The sequence below is a fragment of the Populus trichocarpa genome, chromosome 2 (assembly GCF_000002775.5).
Source record: "Populus trichocarpa isolate Nisqually-1 chromosome 2, P.trichocarpa_v4.1, whole genome shotgun sequence".
Classification (NCBI taxonomy): domain Eukaryota; kingdom Viridiplantae; phylum Streptophyta; class Magnoliopsida; order Malpighiales; family Salicaceae; genus Populus; species Populus trichocarpa.
In genome coordinates this window covers 24,042,912-24,064,936 of record NC_037286.2, presented here as the reverse complement: position 1 = coordinate 24,064,936, position 22,025 = coordinate 24,042,912, and the positions used below count along the sequence as shown (strand labels likewise).

General features: G+C 34.8%; 5 protein-coding genes across 9 annotated transcripts; 3 read left to right on the top strand and 2 right to left on the bottom strand.

The window, feature by feature from the left end:
- Positions 1 to 2,036: 2,036 nt before the first annotated feature.
- On the top strand, positions 2,037 to 4,010 carry LOC7471184 (uncharacterized). The gene is made up of 4 exons (XM_002303046.4): positions 2,037 to 2,194; positions 2,352 to 2,558; positions 3,179 to 3,355; positions 3,529 to 4,010. Exons 1-4 carry the CDS (start codon positions 2,189 to 2,191, stop codon positions 3,580 to 3,582), a joined length of 444 nt encoding a protein of 147 aa, XP_002303082.1. The 5' UTR covers positions 2,037 to 2,188; the 3' UTR covers positions 3,583 to 4,010.
- A 1,479-nt stretch (positions 4,011 to 5,489) lies between these two features.
- Positions 5,490 to 7,063, top strand: LOC7459517 (uncharacterized). The gene is made up of 2 exons (XM_002303045.4): positions 5,490 to 5,880; positions 6,571 to 7,063. Exons 1-2 carry the CDS (start codon positions 5,798 to 5,800, stop codon positions 6,908 to 6,910), a joined length of 423 nt encoding a protein of 140 aa, XP_002303081.2. The 5' UTR covers positions 5,490 to 5,797; the 3' UTR covers positions 6,911 to 7,063.
- Positions 7,064 to 7,824: 761 nt separating this feature from the next.
- LOC7471183 (uncharacterized) lies at positions 7,825 to 11,235 on the bottom strand. The gene is made up of 5 exons (XM_024594326.2): positions 10,863 to 11,235; positions 10,303 to 10,463; positions 9,949 to 9,973; positions 9,325 to 9,427; positions 7,825 to 8,288 (listed from the first exon to the last, which is right to left on the bottom strand). The coding sequence occupies exons 1-5, from the start codon at positions 11,166 to 11,168 to the stop codon at positions 8,182 to 8,184; spliced, it is 702 nt and encodes a 233-aa protein (XP_024450094.1). The 5' UTR covers positions 11,169 to 11,235; the 3' UTR covers positions 7,825 to 8,181.
- Positions 11,236 to 13,421: 2,186 nt separating this feature from the next.
- On the top strand, positions 13,422 to 17,628 carry LOC7459516 (uncharacterized). Of its 2 annotated transcripts, XR_002980252.2 has the most exons (9): positions 13,422 to 13,611; positions 13,679 to 13,853; positions 13,986 to 14,071; positions 14,712 to 14,824; positions 15,072 to 15,137; positions 15,938 to 16,047; positions 16,146 to 16,211; positions 16,416 to 17,035; positions 17,155 to 17,628. XR_002980252.2 is itself a non-coding variant. In XM_002303044.4 (8 exons), exons 1-8 carry the CDS (start codon positions 13,517 to 13,519, stop codon positions 16,806 to 16,808), a joined length of 1,104 nt encoding a protein of 367 aa, XP_002303080.1. In that variant the 5' UTR covers positions 13,422 to 13,516; the 3' UTR covers positions 16,809 to 17,134. The 2 variants fall into 2 exon arrangements, 1 of the variants encoding a protein (XP_002303080.1); XM_002303044.4 differs by lacking the exon at positions 17,155 to 17,628 and having other exon boundaries at positions 16,416 to 17,134.
- Positions 17,629 to 18,301: 673 nt separating this feature from the next.
- Positions 18,302 to 22,025, bottom strand: LOC7459515 (ylmG homolog protein 1-2, chloroplastic). 4 transcript variants are annotated; one of them, XM_052450816.1, is made up of 2 exons: positions 21,099 to 22,025; positions 18,302 to 18,908 (listed from the first exon to the last, which is right to left on the bottom strand). In XM_052450816.1, the coding sequence occupies exon 1, from the start codon at positions 21,884 to 21,886 to the stop codon at positions 21,131 to 21,133; it is 756 nt and encodes a 251-aa protein (XP_052306776.1). In that variant the 5' UTR covers positions 21,887 to 22,025; the 3' UTR covers positions 18,302 to 18,908; positions 21,099 to 21,130. The 4 variants fall into 4 exon arrangements, with proteins under 4 accessions (XP_052306776.1, XP_052306777.1, XP_024451844.2 ...); XM_052450817.1 differs by having other exon boundaries at positions 18,302 to 18,607; XM_024596076.2 differs by lacking the exon at positions 18,302 to 18,908 and adding an exon at positions 18,916 to 19,209.

Below are 22,025 nucleotides of genomic sequence, written 5' to 3'. Positions count from 1 at the left end.
TCGATTCTATTAGATTTTTTTTCAATGGTAATTTTTGTTTTTTAAAGCTTTTTTAAATTAATTTTTACTTGAAAAAATATTAATCTCATATTTTTTTTATTTTTTATTTTAATAAGTTGATATTAAAAATAAAAAAATATATAAATTATTTTAAAAGGTACAATACACTACATTACCATAATATCATATCTGCACTTATTTTTCTAAGCATTAATGTCAAATCATATAAAAATCAAAATTCATATAAACAATTAATTTATCCTCTCACTGTTTTTTCTTACCTTTAAATGATCAAAGCAACCTCGATTCTATTAGATTTTTTTATTAAAATTATTTTTTTATATAATTTTTATGTGCTGATATTAAAAATAAATTTAAAAAATATTATTTTTATTTATTTTTAAATAAAAATTATTTTAAAAAATAATAATAACCATTTACTCCAAAATGTCCCGTGGAAAAGGTTGTGACCGCAGGAGTACCTTTCCTACGTGGTTATTAAATCCATTTTGTCCAAGTGACATGATACAGAAAACTCCTATTTCATAGTCTCACAGGTGTAGAGTTTTAAATAATAATAAAAAATATTGACTTTGTAAAATTTCATTAATTCAATAAGTTTTTAATGATAAAACCAAACACGAGTGAACTTCAAAATTTAAAAGAAAAATAAAATAATATTATTTTAATAAAAAAATGGACTCAAATACTCAATCATCCATGTTGACGGATATAGCTATCATTCTCTTGTTAAATGTGTTTGATATTGAGATTTATTATATTTTTTAAAAATAATTTAAAATAACTTTTTCAGATTTTTTATTTTTAAAATCAACAGTTCTAAACATTACTAAAATTAAAAAAAATATCAATTTCATATTATTTCAAGTAAAAAAACATAAAAAAATTACTGCATTCTAGTGCGCTTACGAGAAAGTGTTTTAAGAGTGGTGGTTGTTGTTTTTGAAGTATTTTTTTTATATTAAAATAATATTTTTAAAAAAACAATATTAAAAAAAAAAACTGTTTGTTAATACTCTGATGGTACTTGCTAATTACCCACCACGAGAGAAAGATCAAACATTAGCAGTAATAATGAGGAATTGGAGTTGAGAAAAACCATAACGTGAGTTAAAATCACCAGTGCTATTGAAGCGGTAAGAATTCTCTTCCCTGGTCATGTGATTCATGTCTACTGCAATTTCAAGAAATGCTCACTGTTGGACGTTGACCATTTCATCCGTGATTAACCCATTAATTGATTCATCTTTACTTTTCCAAACCCTACAACTTTGTCTACAGAGGCTTAACGTCATCGGTTATCGCACAGAAACAAATCGCAGCGTCCATACACAAAAATGGCTACGCGTGTGGGGTTAAAAGAGTTAAAAAAGCTACCCGATTAGAGCACCTAATGTGCCTGTAGCTGAAGTCGTACGTGATAGACTAGAGGAGTCTGAGGAGAGGAGAGGAGAGAGAGGCTTTGCTTGCTTAATTGCTTGCAGAGTGGTGAACCCCAAGAAAGGAAGAGACCAACTCAGCTTTATCGATAAATCTTGCATTGGAATATACACTCTCTGATGATCTGCAACAAAGTAGCCAGGCAAAGCAAAAACCCTGAAAGAAGTTAAAGATATATATAATATAAAAAGAAAGAATCCAGAGGAAAAAGCAACCTCACCTTGTTGCCCCATCATTCTCTCTCTCTCTCTCTCAAATCTGACCTTACCTCTTTGTTTTCCTGTCTTCTACTGTGAAACTTCGTTATCTGAGTTGTTTCATCTTCCCTTTTTACCTCTCAGTTCAAGTTTTCTATATGCCTTTTACTTTTTCCACAAGCTCTCGGCTCCGTTTGTTTATGAGTTTATGGGGTCCGTGTTTTGTTTCAATGATTAACTTAAATATATTTAGTTAATTAATATATATTATATTCTTACACGATTCCAGTAGAAACTCTCCTTTAGCTAATAAAAAAAACATAGTTATTAAACTTAATCTTTCAAACTGCACAGCAAAAACTAGGACGATGCCAAACAAGCCGCAGCCTCTTTTCCCCTTTTAAATTGATGTTTTGCACCCACGCTTGCACTCACAAGACTTACAGTCACACCCCAGAACAAAACAAACTAGAAAGAGTACGATCCAAACATCTCCAAGATTCCAACGCTTCTCTGCTCCAACACCATTAATGGAAGTAAGCGCTGTTTGTTCTACTTTGCTCTTTGTTTCACACATTTGTTAGAAAATATATATACTCTCCATTCTTTCTGTCTCTTTGCTCTTCTTATAAAGTTCTCCTCTTGCTTATTGCAATATGCACTGACTTCTTCTTGGTTTTTTTGGTGGGCTAGGATTATTATTATTCAAGGAGCCATGTACCAGCATTTGGAAGCTGGGACTGGAACAATGATATGCCTTTCACTCAGTGCTTTGAATCAGCCAGGCAAGCAGGTCTGCTTCGTTACAGTTACTCAGAAGATCGTGATCTCTATGTTGCTGGTGATCTCTATGAGAATGATGTTGTCACTCCTACCATGATCGTCGTTCCTCGCCGAAGGGTATGTATATATATGGAGCATATCATTGTATTTCTTCCATCTTTTGGCCCTCGACAATTTTTCTAGCCTTGTTTCAGAAACAATTATTCTTAAAATTTTATTATCAGATGATTATTTAACATCATCAAACAATCGTAAAAAGGGAGCATATAATTTTTCCATGCCTAGTTTCCGGGTATTTTTTTTTTCATGCTTTCTTCATGCTCATGAATGAAGGGATCATGAAAGGTTGTGGTGGGGCTAGAGTGACAAGTAAAAGTTCAAAGAAGAACGGGGAAGAAAAGGAAGATTCATTAAAAGAAGTTTAAGTAAAGGGGGCATGAACTAGGGGACATAACCATATGATGTGTAGAGGATGCATTAAGCTTTGATCGATTGCTTTTCATTCATATTTTTTTAAAAAAAAATTATGGCGTGCGGGTCATGTTTCCAAGAAAAAGAAAACAAAAGAAAAATTAAAAAAAAAATCCTCCAAAGTCTTATGACAACGAGGGCTAGTCTAGGGCCTAGGCATTGATGGATGCCATGGCTCAGCTAACTAGCAACACATATAAAATTAATTATAGTTCCATTGATAGCTTCATTTGGGAAATGGTGGTTACAATTGATGAATCTCTCAGGAAAAAATGCGTCGCCCTCGTGCCAAAGAAGAGAAAAGGGAGCAAAGTTGGGCGGTGACAAGTGATGTAAAGGAATCGCCAAGTCCTCCTCCGATGTCGACCAGGCCAACACCTAAGCCAGTTGACGAGGACTTGTATAAAATCTCACCGGAGCTCCTTTATGCAAAAACCAAAAAGGTAGGGCTCACATTACTTTTCTTATCCTTCTTTCAAATTGAGATTCCATTATTACTTTGCTCATAAAATATTTTTTCTTTTTATTTACATACCTCACAAAGCTAGTAGTTTCTTCTTTTTTGACTTTCATTAAGTTTTAATTTTTTTTCTCTTTTTTTCTTTTTCTCGTGCAGAGGGGAGGGCTGTGCTTCTTTTCAAGCTGCTTGATGCCCGCCTGTGCTCTTTGAAGGCTGTAGGACTGCGTAAATATATTTATATTAATATATATTATATATTATAGTAAGGGGATGAGAAGCACAGATTATTTAGTGCCCGTTTGGTAACGCTGTTAAGTATGTTACTGGCCGCATTACCAAACGTAACCTAATTCCTTAATGTGACAGAAATTATGTTATATTACTACTAGTTAGCCAGCTAGCTGAGACTTGTTGCCGAGTGGTGAAGGAAGGGTGGTTTTTCATTTCTTTTGTTTCGGGTGGTTCTTTTTTTTTTTGTTCTTTGAAAGTCTCTATGGCATTTGAAAATAGGGACGAATTAGAAAGGTTTTAAAAAGATAAGGGGGGCTTATTGGTGTGTGGGGTAAGTTTGTATTCCCTTTATGTGGAAAAGAAAAAGCAAAAAGGCTCTCAAGCAATTTCATCCTCGCATTTAGTTCTTTCTTTCTTTCCTTCCCTTTCCATGTCCAATTTAGAGTAACTCGTGCGTGGACTGACTGACTGCTGGCTGGCTGGCTGATCAAATAATTTGTATGATATCATCACACCAAAGTGCTTCTTTTACTATCAAATGTACCTCCATGGAATTTGTATGACATTATTCGAAGTTTGGAATTTGAGACTTTAGAAGGAAAAAATGTACTAAATTTCTTGTTTGGTATTTCTAATTTGTGACCCAGACTTTGTTTTTTTAATCAATTTTCAAGTTGATTTTAGAAGCATGGTTTAAGGTCTTGCTTTATCTAAAATCAAAATAAGAAATCAAAGCCCATGGTCAATTGCCCGAAATCTTTCAAAATAAAACTTTTTTTTTTATGATTTCTTTCCCCAACTCTCTGTTGAAGTCAAGTGGTCAAGATGATGGTGAAGATTTAACCCGAAACTTGAACCTAAGATTGGTAAAAAAAAGAAAAAGAGTAGTAAAGAAAAAGAAAAAATAATGGTGAAGATTTAACCCGAAACTTGAACCTAAGATTAGTAAAAGAAAGGAAAAGAGTAGTAAAAGAAAAGAAAAAAGACGTGGTATTTGAAAGGTGTTAGTAACAACTTTGTCACGTATAATTATGATAATTAATCACAACATTGTTAGTACAAATAAGATATGTTTCGCAAGCAAAAAAAGGTATTAGTCTTATGACTACGATAATGATTTAATCATATGTTTTGATGATAATATAAATATTGGATATAATGAAACATTGTTTTGATATAGTTTTGATAATGACGATGATAATATATTGTTTAAAAATAAATAATATTATTTTAGTCTTAATTAATATAATTTTACATTTTTATTACCGGTTTTTAATATCATTTTTCGAAACGAAAGCCAATAGCCACGAGAAAAAAGAACAATCCCCCCACGGGAGAAAGAACAGTAATGGAAGGGAAAGAAAACCCAGTAAATGCTGTGTCTTTTGGTCTAGGCATGCAAGATTTCATCATGACCATTCTTCTTTCCTTCCTTGACACCGTCTTTTATTTCCTCTTTGAACGTACTTGTCGAGTAATCATATTCTGTAAAGTCTCCAATCCCTTAATCAATGCCATGAACGCGAGCATAGAACTTGTATAGTGTTCAAGATTCAGAAGAACAACCAGAGGAATCTGAGCGAGGTGACTGCCTGACCGGACTCTTTCACTTGATTAGAATTTAGATGTGTATGGTCAAGGGCTCATCGAGTGGATCGATCGGACCTCTAACCTCGAGCGTGTGTTTCTTCTTTGAGCTGTATAATTATATAATTTTATTTTTTAAAAAATAAATTAACATTTTTATTTATTCATATTCTAATGTTTGAGTAATTTTAATCTTTTTATTTCTTAATACACTTTTTGCAGTTTTAAGCAATTTTCCTATTACAACCTTATATACAATTGGATGGCTTGTACATGTGTTATTATTATTTTTTAATTTAATCTACTAATTCAAAAAAAAAAAAAAAAACAAATCTTCCTTGTCCAATAAGGAAATAAAATCAAACCGCCTCTCCATGTACAACGACATCAGTTCCTTGTTAACTCTGGTTGACAAGGAAACTTCTGTGTGTCTGCCTGTTTTACTTCGCTTAGTAGCACTACAAATCTCTGATATTTCTTTCTTTTTGAGCGATTCTTACGTTTATATTATACACATTCCCTCTTCCTTCTTCTTCTTCCAAGGTTAATTCTGGTTTCTTGATCTTTTCTTGGGTATTGTTACTTGATCATCACTAGTCTTTGTGCAATGAAAATGATTGTAGCTGCTGATGCCGACGCTGGTTTTCCCAGCTCGAAAGATTCCGGCCCAGCTCCGGCAATGACTTTTTGGTACGTGTTCTTGCTCTGCATTGATTCTTTAATTACTTCTTGATTTGATATAACTCTTGAGAAGAGAAAATTATATTCCTTCTTTCTTGTTGTTGATTGTTTTGGGTTTTTACCTGTTTATCAAATTAAATTGAGAAATCAATAGGGTATATGTTCAAGCATGTTATTAGCAAGGCACTATTCCACCATGGCCTCCTCCTCCTACTGCCCGCATGGCTTAATCTCTTACACTACTCGCCTCTTCTTTCCTGGGTACCATGATTTTGAGTTGAAGATTTTATTTAGCCACTGTGGGGTTTACCAAGATCAATAATGATTAATGGGTGTGGATGAATTTTGGAATTTTTTTTTGAAAAACAATAACAATACCAATAGGTTTTCCTTTAGAACATAGGTTTTGGTTTGGTTGCGAGTAAATCGTGAAAGTAACCGTGCAATAGCTACTCAGATTCTTTTTTGGTTTCTTTTATCAACGTGTGTTTTCCTTGTCCTTTTTTTTTTTCTTTTCTTTTTAGGATGATTTTGTTTGTTTAGTATTGTGGTGTAAAACTCATTTTAAAAGTGTATTTTAACTTGAGAATATATTATAATAAGTTTTTTGAAGTTTTTTTTTTAATTTTTTAACATTAACATATCAAAAATATATTAAAAAAATCATCAACTTAATGATGATTTGGTTTTCATTAACAGGGCGAGTAAATGGAAGGGATGGCTTCCTCAGGTTGAGGGTTTGGCCAATGCAAGCATGAAAGTGAATGAAAACAAGCTAACTGTGGCCTCCAAAAAGACCTGCGTTTGTGCACCAACTAGCCATGCTGGTTCATTCAGGTGCCATCTTCACCGAGCTACTAGAAGCACTGCTGCTCAAATGTCAGAGGAGTATAACAATGACAAGGAAAGTAGTGAAAATCTTGACTTCATGAAGATGATCCTGTATCGCAAGTTCTCCAACGAAAAACCTCAGTTATCAAGGTTTGGCAGGGCTGCTGCTGCTGCGGCTGTTAACAATGCTTATAGCAATTCTAATTAAGAGCTTGAACTCCACAAGGTGTAGATGACCCTTTTGTGTCCCCCGAGTTTTCAATTGGTAAAATGTAAATGACTGGAGTCGGATGCTATGCACATATTCTTTTGCTTTCTCAGTCATATAATACAAATATATATATAGTGCTATTCCTTCTTCTGTCCACGCCCTTTTTTCATTTTTCTTTTGAATGTGATGAGGCACTTGCGGTCCCTCTATCTGTGGAGTGAAAGTGAAAGTGATAGATAACAGGCATAACATAGAAGGTAACGAAAAAACATGCTGTAGCTCGTAGTATGTTTGGCCAATATAACAGAGAAATGGACTCCATGCAATGCCATATGTTTAAAAGAAAAATATCCAAATTGAAGGTCTCATATTTGGCAAAAATTATCTTGATTCTAGAATTTCAAATGGTTACAAGAACAAGTTACAAACGAAAAGGAAAACACTACCATCGCCAAAATGATAACGAACCAACTCTTGAGCTGTAGATGCAATCCTTCCAAGAACTTCATTCATCTATATATTATAGCCAAAGATTTCAAAAATTACTCTAACTAACCACTTTTCCATGCTAAGGTATGAAGAAACCAGTGTGCATTTACTCAGTTCTTGCAGTACAGGGAGTTTCGACACCAGCCTGCCTCAAACCAACGACTACCACCCCTTCTACTTTATATTTTTATTTGTTATATTCCTTTTAATAATGATTGCGGTGGTGGTGATGGGTAGAGGAAGCTGGTGTATCATTCTAATTTTGAGTTTTAAAAATTTGTCCTGAGCCGATACATTTGAGTCTGATACAATAATCAAATTTAAAGTTAAAGATCTATAGAATCTCTTGCAAGCTGAAGGGTGCAGCGATGAACAAAGGACCAGCATAGAGTTTTCCGGGGGCAACTTCAGGGAAAAATGTATTGTAGAAAAAATTCTAAGCTTTATGCTTCAAAGTTTAACTTGCTTACAATTAATGATCCAGATAAACTAAGCTTACAGGCAATTTCGTTCATGAAAGGGACATCATAAGCTAGATTATTCACAAAACTAATAACTTGGTTAAAAAATGATGCGCAATCCATGTGTTATCAGAGACCCCTTGCTTCCTGGTGTGGTAGACAATGGTCAATCGGTGTATGGCATGGATTTCAGGACCAAATACCATTAAACGCTCTTCTTGCAGATCTCCACTATGTGCCCCCAATGGTTTTAACTTTAGGGAACTTGACAGTAGAACTGCATTAATGTCTTCTTCACATGATCGTTCGCAATCCTTTTTAAGAGTCCCCTTCATCAGGGAAGTATCGTTGAGTGTCAAATGGCCGATTCTGGGTGTTTGAATGAGGCAACTCAAAAGAAGTTCCTCTATTCATCGGCGCAAATGCTGCAAATAAAATACATAAAATAAATGAGATCTGCAAGTACAAATTTGGTTGAAAGGGACTCTTAAAAAGGATTGCGAATGATCATGTAAAATAACTGCAGTTGTATGAGATTCAAACATGTTATTTGGTTCTCAATCAGCTAGGTTTTCAATGACCAAAACTGAAACATTACTGGAGAAAGCTATATAATGTATATCGTGGATGGTTGAATAGGAAAATTCATACCCAGCCCAGCTATACAAGATTTTGGTTTCTTTTGTACTTGACACGATATGTTCAATGCAACCTGTCCTCTGACTATCAGCTTGACAAAAGCATTTGCTTCATGTAATGTGAGCGGATTGAAGGGCTTTTTTTTTCCAGGTTATATTGAACTGTTTGTGCACTCAGAATCACAATAATGCATTTTCATAAATATGAGATTCGATGTTGACTAGTAAATAAAATCAAGATTCTATGAAAGAGAAACAGATCGTTTAGCACCTTGACAAATGCCACGCACATTCAAGAGCTTATTTCAGTAACAGGTGACATAAAGCATCAGATGTGAGCACTAAAAAACAAAAACCTGACTTGGCTGCAACTGTGCATGAACACTATTCTACAATAGATCACCAGGTAAATAAGAAGATACTTTATGTTGAAATGTCCTCTTCTATCTAGAATGTTTTGAACAGGAGAAGCAAAATTTGTATACTTCAGTGCTCTTCAGAAGAAGAAAACACAAAACATATATGTATACATGTGTGTATGTAAATACATATAGGTGCTTGTCTACATACATATGTTTGTTAGTCAATCAAAACCAAGCTTATGGATGCTCAAACTCCAGCTCTGCAATTTATAACGAGCATGCTAAACACAAAGATTTAATCATGGGCTGCCTAACAGACAAACAATCTAATAAAAGAAATCAACTTGAAGTTATTATTGAGCATATCAGCTACTTATACCTACAAGAATGACCCCTTGACCAATTTATCCCGAGAAATATAAGTGACCACACATTGAGTAAATTATATGCATTGAACGTACCTTTCTCCCTCATTCTTTTCTCTCTGTCATATTCAAATTTATCTCGAATTTGGCCAACCTTTTCCCATGTATCACCTTGCCTGTTTCTCCCAAAATCCTGGTCCTGCATTCAAAACCCAGTCATATACATGTTATAACAACATGTTTATTTACAGTAAAAAAGGAAGGAGATCAAACTGTTTGAAATCTCTAACATCATTTTAGACTGAAAAAAAGAAAGAAGATGCTACTAAAAGCTAGGCCTCCTGCATCCTGCACCATCCTATTGCAAAAGAGAAACATCCATGCATGAGTACGTTTCCCACTATTGGATTAGAAACGATTAAAACATAAAACTTTCAGAAATTTCTATAATAACAAATAGAATCAATTCAATGTAGCCTGTGACAAAGGACAAACTGACCAAAAACAATAAAAATCATGTGTTTGCAAAGCTGATACATTATGTTTGGTGTCCATTATTTCTTTCTTTTTTTTAAAAAAAAAAACATCGTGGGGAGAGTGGGTGTGAAAATCAGGGCTAATAGCTCAAATCTATATCATGTCATCAGTATCAAAGAGATCACTTTATCATGACCAGTACCAGTTCCAAAAAATTAAACAAAGTTGTCAAAGGATCCGTACCTTCACCTGTTCAGGTCGCTTGCTCCTGTTGCAAACAAGCAAAAAAAAAAGACTGATTATCCGTCTCTAGAGAAAATTTGAACATATAACAAATAAATCAGCATTATTTACACATCAATAAAACAAGAAATCGATTGACATAAACCATAAACAAATGACAGAAAAACAGAGAAACATAGATCGAGTATTAAAAGTATAAACACTACAACCTTAACAATTTATATTCATCACCAGTAAATGAAAGACTTTCTAAATGAACTAAGGGAAGCCTTTTCTTTCTCCCTCCATCCCCCCATAAATGGCCATTATGGGAAAAATCAAAACAAACGAGGGTAGAAACTGGCATTGACAAACCTGTACGGGTTAAAATCTTGATCATCATCCTCAGCAGACTCATAATTTGCATGATCTCGCGCAATTTTCTTGGAATAGCCCTCATCCCAGTATAGCCGCTCCCAATTCTCTCTAAGCTCCTGATATAGTTCCATGTATCTTTTGCACCAAGGTTCATGCTCCTTCAATTACAAAAACAGGGCACAATCCAAAATTCAGGCACATGCTTAGATTAACATTTTTATACTAAACAGCCCACCATTGCTCCCTTGTTTTCTACAAAATCATCAAGCATGCTGTTTTGTACCCAAGCAAGAAAACGACCAGTCAAATTCTCAAACAGATGGCAGGTAAATCCATGACATACTTAAAGATGTACCTAGTTAATGGATGGTACATGGCATCCCAAAATTTGAAAAGTTTCGCATTGTAGTCCTAAAAGTTTGAAATTTTATTATACCCTTCAATTTTACAAGCTTAGCATCCAAAAAATCAATTATTTTCTTATTCGCCCCCTCAATCCGGAATTTCTAGCTCCGCCCTGTAGCAAGCAGAAGAGGCATGGAGGAATGAGCACTTACTGATTCCTTGATAACAAGGCGAGTGCGGCGCATGAACTGTTCACGAAGTTGCTTTCGCCGCTTGTTGGGGACGTTGTCTCTAGGGATAACAAATCGCTCACGTGGGGGCACGTGTTCTCCTATCTCGTGCATCTCGCCGTCGACTATCCACCAGTCCGATTTCTCATCAGTCTTCTTGGCTGCAAAGGGAGGGGACTTGGATCGCCGCCTGTTTGGGCCGGCCCCGGTTCTTAATTGGCGGAGCTGGTGGGCGGTGGACTGCAGGCATGGGGATAGGTGGTGGAGTCGTTTTACGAGAGAAGACATGAGGAAGGTAGGGCTGAGGATTTCGGGTTGGGACTTGGGAGCGAAGGTGTAGTGAGTGCCTAAACCGGGATTAATTTTGAGCAGGAAAATCGAGTGAACCGGTTAGGAATACTGACCCGACTTGCCGCGGGTAATCTGACTCTTTTCAATTTTCATCCCCATTTGATATTGTGTTACAAAGAGTAAACTTTTTTAAAAAAAATTATTTAAAATTAATTTTTTATATTTTTAAATTATTTTGATGTGTTAATATTACAAATATTTTTAAAAAAAATAATAAAAATATTATTTTAATATATTTTAAAATAAAAAATATTATAAAAATAACTAATAACACACTCTAAAACTCCCTTCCCTTATCCTAATTTGTGTGGTTATTTATAAATTATGATTTTAATAGTTTTTTTTTTCTTGACATAGTTTAGGTATATTTTTTTTTCAAGACATATAATTGTTATTTATTTATTTATTGGGAGATACGCGATGGAGGGTAGTCTCTCAGTTACGTAATAATCAGATAAATTATAGTCAATAACAATAAAAGATAGCCCTTTACGTTACATAATAATCATGAGAAATTATTAAAAATATAATGTATTTTAAATACAAAACTATTTTATATACCATTTTTTTTATTAATTACAATTTATATCTTTATTCAACGCATATTAATGATAGAAATATAAAAATATATTTATTTATTAATAAAACCCATCTTTTAAACACAAAACAATTTTTTATTAATTACAAATAAATCAACTTCAACTTTTATTTCACTATTTTTTTTTTAGTATTTTCCGTAATGGCATAATGTTTTATATATACAAAGAAAACATATCACTATATAGGGGTAATCACTTTCGATTTGATTCGGTTTTTTTAAAAAATAATTAAAATTGGTTTTTTTAAAAAGAAACCGAAACCGAACCAAAACCGGTTCAAACTGACCGTTTCGGTTCGGTTATTTTGGGGAAAACACCGGTTCAAACCGGTTTATTTGGTTTTTTCCAGTTTGGCTCGGTTTTTTTCTGGTTAGAGTTCAGTTTGGTTTTTTCGGTTTCAAGCTTATAAAATTAAAACCGAACCGAACCGATCGATTTTTTCAAAATTCTAGTTGGTTTTTTTTCACGATTTGATTTTTTAATTATTTTCTTTTATTTTTTCAATTTAATTGGTTTTTTGATTTTTTTCTCATCCTATCACTGTATCAATATCTATCAATCACGCAACATTAACAATGAAACTGAACTTGCCGATGCCCTTGCATCATCTAATTCAATATTTTAAAACAAAAACTTTTATTTTTCTTGAAATTATCTTTATTCATCTGCTTCATTTAATTTTTATTTACATTTTGACTAAGGGTATATTCAAAACTGTGATGATACACAATGTTTTTTAAAATAGTTTTTTATCTATTAATATATTAAAATAATATTTTTATAAAGTTTTTTTACATAAAAATAAAAAACATTAATTTAAAAAAATTTAAAATACAAATACTTTTAAAAAACAACTAAAATCACTTCCTTTACGCAATCTCGAGAAAGAAAATCGAACGGTCCGCTTCGTTCGGTCTCTACAGCATTGCACGCAGCACAAGAGAAGGAAAAAAAAGGAAACAATTTGTTCCCGCTCATATTCCAGTAAATAGTTTCATGGTACCTCAAGGTTAGGAGATTGATTATACTAGTCCCTTTTCTTTATATTTAGTCCATCAATACCTTTTAATTTCAATTATTGGCTGTACATTGTCTCTCCTTCCAAAATTGTCCTATTTGTGGTGTTAATTTTAAGAAATAAATTGTTTTTATTACATCCCATTAATCTATGATGAAATAAAAAAATTTAAAATCAAATAAAATATAAAATAAGAAGAGCCAAAATGAAAATTCAAATTACAAAAAAAAAAAACAAGAATCTAAAATGCCAAGTTCCAAAGACACAAATATTCTTCAAATATACTTATTTTATTTAAGAAAATACAAAATTTTTATCCTGAAAGTTTCTTTATTTCTTATGTTATTTTTGCATCAATATGATCCATTTAAATAGCTCAATCAAAATCATTTACAATATAAAAATTGACATCATTTATTAGTCACCCTCTCACAACAAAATAGAAGGAAGGACCACACTGACCAACAATTACAAGTATAAGATCCTGTATAATCAAGATTAAAATATAGTGGCAAACATGACTAAGTGTTGAGACTTAAGGGACCGTAAATGTATTTTACCCCTAAACGAAGTCAGGTGGGCGGAGGCGTTAGAAGAGGAAAGTCAGCAGTTGCAATCGACGACGAGAACTGAAAGAGGGAGCAGCACAGCAGAAAGGAAAAGATAAGATGTGCGGTAGAGCGCGTTGCACTCTCAGAGCCGACGACATCCCCAGGGCATGCCACCGCAACACCGCCACCGTCCGCTCCGTCAATATGGACCGGTAATCTCTCTCCCTGTCTATTGAAGTGTTGGCTTGTTGTTTGATATAATTTTGAGTTTCATTTTAGGTACCGCCCATCCTACAACGCATCACCGGGTTCGAATTTGGCGGTTGTCCGTAGAGACGACGCAGCCAGTGGCGATGGCGCCAGCGGTGGGGACGGTTATGCTATCCACTGTATGAAGTGGGGATTAATTCCTGGTTTCACTAAGAAATCTGAGAAACCAGATTTCTACAAGATGGTATGTATTTATGTATGTGTATTGTGGTTTTTTGTATTTAATTATTATACTGTTGTTATTAATTATTAAATATTTTTGTTTTTAGAAAATTTGCATAATTTAATTTAATTTGTGACTGTGGGAAAAATGCAGTTTAATGCACGATCTGAATCACTGAGCGAAAAGGCTTCTTTTCGTCGCCTGATTCCGAAAAGCAGGTGTCTTGTTGCAGTAGAAGGGTGTGTTTTGTACCCTTTGGTTTGCTTATGATTACTTATCATCAATTATCAGTTCTATATTTTACTTGTGGATTGCTTTGAGTGAATTTTAACGTAAAGTATGTGGTAGCGGTAGCGGATCTTCCGACTTTGAATAGGCATTTGTGAATGCTGGTGATACAATGTGACTTGATTATGATTATGTTATCTTTCTAAACCATGGTCGGTTTTGTTAACATTGAAGTTGCCCTAACCTAATTTGCACTTATTGTGAAACCTGCAGCAATAATAATGAATATTGCACAAGAGAGAAAACAAGAAAAACACATAGATTTAATGTGGTTTGGTAATGTGACTACATCACAGAAGCGAAGCGAAGAGCTTTTATTTCATTATTTGTCAAATTACGGTTACATAATGTGTATTTATAGTAGACCTTAGCCGTCCTAGGAGTATTAGTAATTTTCTCAGTGCGCTCCGCTTCACTCATCTGCTTATTAGCCACATACTACAACAACATTTTTTGTGCTTACTTGAATACCAAGTAAATATGTGTGCATTTTTGTTCACTGATGCACTTGGAAATAGAAGTTTCAGCTTAGTTATGTATTACTGTATTAAATGATATGTCACATGCTTCATGCTTCAAGTGGTTTTTCAGATTCTATGAGTGGAAAAAAGATGGGTCAAAAAAGCAGCCCTACTACATTCATTTCAAGGATGGTCGGCCTCTTGTGTTTGCTGCTCTTTATGATTCATGGCAAAACTCTGAAGGTGAATGCTATTTCCATACTTCTTCAAGACATGACTTGTTGAAAAAATTAGCTCCTTAACAAGATGTCTGTCAATCCTATTATTAACTTCCATCACATCTAGGAATGAAGCAGAACTTTCCAGTGAATAAAATAAGATGCTTGTGCTGTTCTTAGTGTCAGTTTGGTGATGTTTTTAGTCTGTGATTAGTTCCCTAATAATGCATAAACTGTTGGAGATGATCTCGTTACTTTATGCTTTTCTGCAGGCGAGATACTTTACACCTTTACTATAGTCACTACTGCTGCATCTTCAGCTATACAATGGTTGCATGGTGAGTGGTGCTTGTTTTAGTTCATTCATGTTGTCTGTTTCAATTTCATGAGATGCGTGCATGCTATCATATTATTTCCTCAATAGCACTAAACATTGCATGTTAGATAAACAAGGAGGTCCTTATACATGTCAGGTTTTGTAGTCTTATGATGACAGAAAATGAACCAAATCACAGTTTCCAGTGCCTTCTGAATTGATTTATGAAATCTAAAGGCCCTCACATTCATCATTTAAGAATCACATGTGTGGAACTAAATAGAATGTTCAAAGAGATATATTCCAGTAGTTACTGCACTCACAAATATTGACCGGCAACTACATTAGCATGCATGGTATGCTAGGGTTTACTTGTCTGTCTCCAGATCTTAGGGAACATTTATTACAGCAGTAATTCTAATCATCTAAGCATGGCAGAGAAGGAAGCTGCAGTTTCTTTTTTGGACTGTTTTATTACCTTTCTTTACTATAACAAATGCGCCAGAAATGTTCAATGGTTGGTTCAAGAAGTAAGGGAGAAGGTCGGGCCATGAATTCTCAGGCAATTCATATATCATGATAAAAGCTGCAAAACTATGGAAATCATCCAACTAATGAGTTGTGCATCGTGAATGAAAAAATGGAACTGGAGTCTTACTACAGCTACATTATGCTTTCATGCTTGCAATGTTGATGATGAAGAAATCATTTCCTTGAATGTGGTTGTCAAAAACTCTTTAATATGGTTCTCTCATTTCAGTTTGTATCATTCTTTGCTGAAGTTGAGCTACTGAGTACTGAAATTTTTAACTCGTATTACAGAGAGGATGCCTGTTATTTTGGGTGACAAGGAAGCAACTGACACATGGTTAAGTGTTTCTTCCAATTCCAAATTTGATACGGTGCTTAAGCCTTATGAACATTCTGATTTGGTAAGAGCTCTCTTTGTTTAAGAAAAGATGCGAATACCATCTGCTAGTAGAGTAATGGTTCCACATTATCTTTCATTAACACCAATTTTAATCTTCAGGTATGGTACCCAGTGACACCTGCGATGGGTAAGCCATCTTTTGATGGACCAGAGTGCATTAAAGAGGTGCGGAAAGTCTACCTTTTCTATAACATTTTGTAATTTTTCATTATTTGGCTCTCGAAAATGGAAAAAAATAAAACTATGGTGCTAGTGATGAGCTGTGGTGTATTGGTGTATCTCTTCCTCGCTGTTTTCATTAGACATGTGCCTCATTTGTTATTCCTCTCAACGAATCGACTATTTATAATTTTTCAGCATGTCTTGCAGATACATTTGAAGATGGAGGAAAAGGGTACTATCTCAAAGTTCTTCTCACGAAAGGAATTTAAAGAAGAATCAAATCCTGAAGAAAGTACACATGGCAAATCTCTCAAGTTGGAGCCAAAAAGTGTGAAAGAGGAGAATGAAAGCGAAGAGAAGTTAGAAACTCCATGCTCCGCTAAAACAGTGGACTATGATTTGAAATCAGAACTTGAAACTTTTTCACATGAGGGTGAAACGAAGTGCAAAACAAAACGCGACCGTGAGGAGTTGGTTGATTCAAAGCTGAAGACAGATGAAATTGTCAAACCACGGGCAAGTCCAGCAAAGAAGAAGGCCAATCTCAAGAGCGTTGATGATAAACAGCCAACACTTCTTTCATACTTCGGCAAAAAATAGGATTCGGGCACCCTGAAATTCAAAAATCACGAGCAACATGTATATAGACACACTTCCAACACTAATTTCCTTGTGGTTGTCATCTCTGAGATCTAGATGAGAGCTTTATTGTACAACACAAGCCTACAGCACAGTTCAGCATGGGAGGTTGTGTTTTGACCCTTTTTTTTGCATGAATCTGTGGGTACTTTAGCTAGCACCTCCAATTGGTACCCTGTAAGCACAAGGTAGCACTCCTTGTATCTGGTTGGAAGCTACTGTTGGGATGATGCTACCGAGACTGCATGTAAAAAGTTAAATTTCTCTATATGTTTTCGCTGACCCCATGATTTTCTTCCTCTTACAGGGAGTTGGCAGTTTTTAGATTGCCTCGGCAAACACAAGGATATATAGTATTGATCAGAGAAAATAATTAGAGCCTTTTCTATTTACATGCTGGAGAAAAGAGAAGGCTCGATTGCGTGACTGCTGCTTGCCTACTACCGTGGCGCAGAACTATAATATGCATGTTGGGTTGAGCAAGCAACTAGAGGGACGAAGAATGGAATTGGAGGCTATGCTGTCTGTCTCTGGTTGTCGAGCAGGGCAAGTTTGGGACGCTAAAATTATGGGATAAATTGAGCAAATTAGCACATATAATAAAAAATATAGGTGAATTGACATAGAAGCAAATTTTTTTTTTTGATAAAATAACATGGTTTGATCTTGCCGTGTTTTAGAATAGCAACATTTAGTAAATGTTGCGCTTCTGAAACGTGATATGATTAAATTATGTTATTTCTAACTCAATCAATTAATCAATTTGTAATGATGAGTGAAATTGGTTGACCGGTTCTGAAAATAACAAGAAAAATCTTAAAACTGTCAAAACTAGAGGGCATCGACAAGATTTTTTATATATAAAAATTTAATTATCCGTGTAGCAAAGCAATGACTACTATAAAAAATTATTTTTCAAAAATTCCTGTAAAAATTTAAACATGATCTAATAGTCATATAAAAGTTATTTATTTTTGAGTTGTTATTCTGATTTGGTGTGACCGGATTTTCTTTTAGACCTAAACTTATTTTACTGGTCCATACATTGGTCCATACATGTATTTGTTAAACCATTCATATAATCTATTTGAGCATGATCTAATGATCGAATCAAAAGTTATTCATTTTTTAGTTGTTATTCTGGTCTGATGTAACTAAATTTTCTTTAGACCTAAACCTGTTTCATTAATCTATTAATATATCTGTTAAGTCATTCACGTAATCTATTATGAGCAGATTCTTATTTAGTTATAGCAGACTCACGCTTACTACTTAGAATCACTTATCTTATGCAAACAATAACTTTTTGAATTTTTATTTGAAATCTATTTTTCAGTCTACAACTTCAATAAAAATGTGTATTTTGACACATGATTCATATTTAAAAGAAAATTTTCATAAAATTATGATTTTTGTATGAAACAATCGACCAATTGATACAACCGGTCGACTAGTTGAGGCAGAAGATTTGGAGTTTGATCATGTCACGTTTCAAAAATACAACATTTACTAAATGTCAATATTTTAAAGTGCGACATAGTCAAATTGTGATATTTCACCAAAATCTTTTTTAAAACAATTCAAATTTCTACGTTCACTATGCTAATTTTACAAAACAAAATCCAAAATAATGCGCCAAAGTTCTCCAATCCACACATATGCAACTTTTTGGCATAGCAGCTGCTTTCCAAGTATAGCAAAGAGGAAAGTTGAAGCATCTGTTGATGTTCAATGCTTCAATTTTGAGAATGTTCCTAACCCTGGAGATTTCAATATAGAACTAGGAGTTTGTCACACTTCAAAAATACAACATTTACTAAATATTGTTATTCTAAAGTGCAACATAGTTTATGCTATTTCACTAAATCTTTTTGAAACAATTCAAATTTCTACATTTACTGTGCTAATTTTACAAAACAAAATCCAAAAAAATGTGCCAAAGTTCTCCAATCCACACATATGCAACTTTTTGGCATAGCAGCTGCTTTCCAAGTATAGCAAAGAGGAAAGTTGAAGCATCTGTTGATGTTCAATGCTTCAATTTTGAGAATGTTCCTAACCCTGGAGATTTCAATATAGAACTAGGAGTTTGTCACACTTCAAAAATACAACATTTACTAAATATTGTTATTCTAAAGTGCAACATAGTTTATGCTATTTCACTAAATCTTTTTGAAACAATTCAAATTTCTACATTTACTGTGCTAATTTTACAAAACAAAATCCAAAAAAATGTGCCAAATTTCTCCAATCCACACATATGCAACCTTTTGGCATGGCAGCTGCTTTCCAAGAATAGCAAAGAGGAAAGTTGAAGCATCTGTTGATGTTCAATGCTTCAATTTTGAGAATGTTCCTAACCCTGGAGATTTCAATATAGAACTAGGAGTTTGTCACACTTCAAAAATACAACATTTACTAAATATTGTTATTCTAAAGTGCAACATAGTTTATGCTATTTCACTAAATCTTTTTGAAACAATTCAAATTTCTACATTTACTGTGCTAATTTTACAAAACAAAATCCAAAAAAATGTGCCAAATTTCTCCAATCCACACATATGCAACCTTTTGGCATGGCAGCTGCTTTCCAAGAATAGCAAAGAGGAAAGTTGAAGCATCTGTTGATGTTCAATGCTTCAATTTTGAGAATGTCCCTAACCCTGGATATTTCAATATAGAACTAGGAGCTTTGACGGATAAGATTAGATCACGAGCTGTTTTGCCAAAGGAAAAAGGGATTGGCGAAGAGAAGATCGAATTTTGAAATTCCAGGGTTCATTGCACATGGGACTTGGCTCAAATAGATTGTTCTCATTCCTTGGCTACTGCAGCTAGCAATCTACCAAAGTTCTGCAACCGCAAGGGCTGTAGGATCATGTACTAGCATTAGCTTCTCTATAGGCACAAGAGAATTCTAATTTTGAACTCATATTGAAGGAGATCGAAGACGCTTAATGATGCCCAGCAATAAAGAGTCATCATCCTGTTCTATGAGCCCCAATCACTTGTGAGTCAACTTCTAACACAGTTCTTAATACGTCCATGCAAGTGCCAACCCCATTCAAACAGCCCGTAACCCTGCTCTGTCAAATATAACCTAACCTAACCTAACTAAGAATGCTAGCAGAGCCATCATTGCTCATTAGCAAGGGCATATATTTCATGAATCTACTTGAAGCTGGATCAAGAACTAAACAAGTATTGCATAACTACATAGAAGATGATTTATAAAAAAAAGTGGAGAGAGCTACAGAATATTGGCCAAAATTTTCGTCATACCAGAGAAAGGGTGATTCTTGATGTCAAGAACAAACCCTTCACCCATAAATCAAACTAATCCAATCACGAAGGCATATATCAATGCCAAACAGAATCACAACCAACCAAGATGAAACTTCTCATAGACATCTCTAACAAAAGCTTCTAAAGTCTCGGTCAAAAGAGAAGGATCATGGCCTGCATAACCTGTCTCTCTTCAAACTAATACACACGCATTCCCTGCATGTATAGATAGCCTACATTTTGAAAGACATTCCATTTGACATACTTCACACTAATAAAAACTACAGCAGGTAGTACATTTTGTGCTCGCACGTTCTACAAACCTAAAAGGGCATATTTCTGCCAGACTCCACATAGTATCTTCATGAACCTCAGTTCACTACTAGGAAATTCATGTAATCTATGACAATGGGCACAAAGAATTCATGATAAAAATGCACATTCAATACGATAATATATATACCTAGGTAAAATTTCGATCACTCAATTGATGCTAGTGTGACGTTTGGGATTTAGCAGACACTATCTCGTTTGAACAAAAAAGAACAAAACTCACATTTTAACTTTCCTTGCACATATTATATGCAAAAACTTGCAGGTCATTGTTTCATTGAAACAAGCTGCACTTCTTTTCCCATCTCAAGGAGCCGGAATGCACACTCAGGGTAGAAACATTAAGAGATAAGCATTTAGAATTCAACTTGAACATCAAGTTCTATATAAACAAACAGAAATCAAACTTCAAGTATGCTGCCAAACTATCATGAAGGGGCTGGAAAAAGCAAGCTACACAGCATCAATACAAATAAAAGAAGCAAGTAATCGCCAGAACATAAATAAGTCAACAGATTCTAACATGAAAACAACGTTCATAAAATCTATATATCTATTACAGTATCAATGCCACTAGGTAACACCCAATTCCAAAAGCTCAAAAAGAAGCCAACTTTAAAACCTAATGCTTACTCAGTAAAATTGGTTGGCAAAGCGATTCCTCTTCAGTACATTCCTCTGCTGCTGTTAAGAATGGAACCGAGTGTGCCCAAAACCGCGAAAGCTAAAAGCGGGCTAACATCAAGAGTATCGAAGATTGGAGGAATTATATTTCTAAACAAGTTTAAATAAGGATCACACAAGTCCCTTATAGCTGATAAGGGCTGACGGTCCCAAGGAATGTTAGGGAACCAACTAAGCAAAACCCTGACCATCAAAACCCCACTATATATATCGAGCCATTTAGCCAAACCGGCCGCAACCACCGTCAATGGGGTGTTTAAATACCCGGTAGGACGGTCCTTAAGCGCCGCGAAGAAAAAGGGGCCCACTGAGTGAACCAGGTTGCTTTGTAAAGCACGAATCGCCACGAGTTGATCAGGAGTGGGGAAAAGATTATGTGAAAGAACGAATTTTTGGATTGAAGTGACGAAGATGCGTGAGAGAGAGAGAGCTAGGGTTAGGATAGTAGCGACGGTTCGAGTTGACCCGATGAGCTGGGGTTGTGACTCGGTAGGGATTTGTGTGGATTGGGGGGAGAGGTGAACCCTATGGATACGTTGTTTGGGGGTGATAGTCGAAGACAGTGATGGTTTAGGGAACTTGAGAGCGAGAGATAGGGGGTTTTGTGATGGCAGACAAAGGGTGGTGGTGGTGGTGGTGGTGGCGGTGAGAGGAAGGCGGCGGGAGAGGTTAGAGTGGGAGGGGAGGAATGGGGCGCGGAGGACTGCGCCGGTTTGGGAGGAAAGCATCATTGCCATTTTTTGTTTGCTTTGTTATGGAGATATCGTCGGTTTTTCGATGGCTAAAACGATGTGGTGATGACTATCAAAATGAGAAATCGATAAGGTTTATGCTATCTGGGTTTTCGATTTTTCACTTTTCTTTTATCATTAATTT

Coding starts and splice junctions, on each gene's coding strand:
- LOC7459515 (XM_052450816.1), bottom strand. CDS start 21,886: ATGGCAATGATGCTTTCCTCCCAAACCGGCGCAGTCCTCCGCGCCCCA.
- LOC7471183 (XM_024594326.2), bottom strand. CDS start 11,168: ATGTCTTCTCTCGTAAAACGACTCCACCACCTATCCCCATGCCTGCAG. Junction 9,974..10,302: donor CAAGATTTTAACCCGTACAG/GTTTGTCAATGC, acceptor TGTTTGCAACAG/GAGCAAGCGACCTGAACAGG. Junction 8,289..9,324: donor GAAAAGAATGAGGGAGAAAG/GTACGTTCAATG, acceptor TTTTATTTGCAG/CATTTGCGCCGATGAATAGA.
- LOC7459516 (XM_002303044.4), top strand. CDS start 13,517: ATGTGCGGTAGAGCGCGTTGCACTCTCAGAGCCGACGACATCCCCAGG. Junction 13,612..13,678: donor CGCTCCGTCAATATGGACCG/GTAATCTCTCTC, acceptor GTTTCATTTTAG/GTACCGCCCATCCTACAACG. Junction 15,138..15,937: donor AGCTATACAATGGTTGCATG/GTGAGTGGTGCT, acceptor CTCGTATTACAG/AGAGGATGCCTGTTATTTTG.
- LOC7459517 (XM_002303045.4), top strand. CDS start 5,798: ATGAAAATGATTGTAGCTGCTGATGCCGACGCTGGTTTTCCCAGCTCG. Junction 5,881..6,570: donor GCTCCGGCAATGACTTTTTG/GTACGTGTTCTT, acceptor TTTCATTAACAG/GGCGAGTAAATGGAAGGGAT.
- LOC7471184 (XM_002303046.4), top strand. Junction 2,559..3,178: donor TCGTCGTTCCTCGCCGAAGG/GTATGTATATAT, acceptor TGAATCTCTCAG/GAAAAAATGCGTCGCCCTCG. Junction 3,356..3,528: donor TTTATGCAAAAACCAAAAAG/GTAGGGCTCACA, acceptor TTTCTCGTGCAG/AGGGGAGGGCTGTGCTTCTT.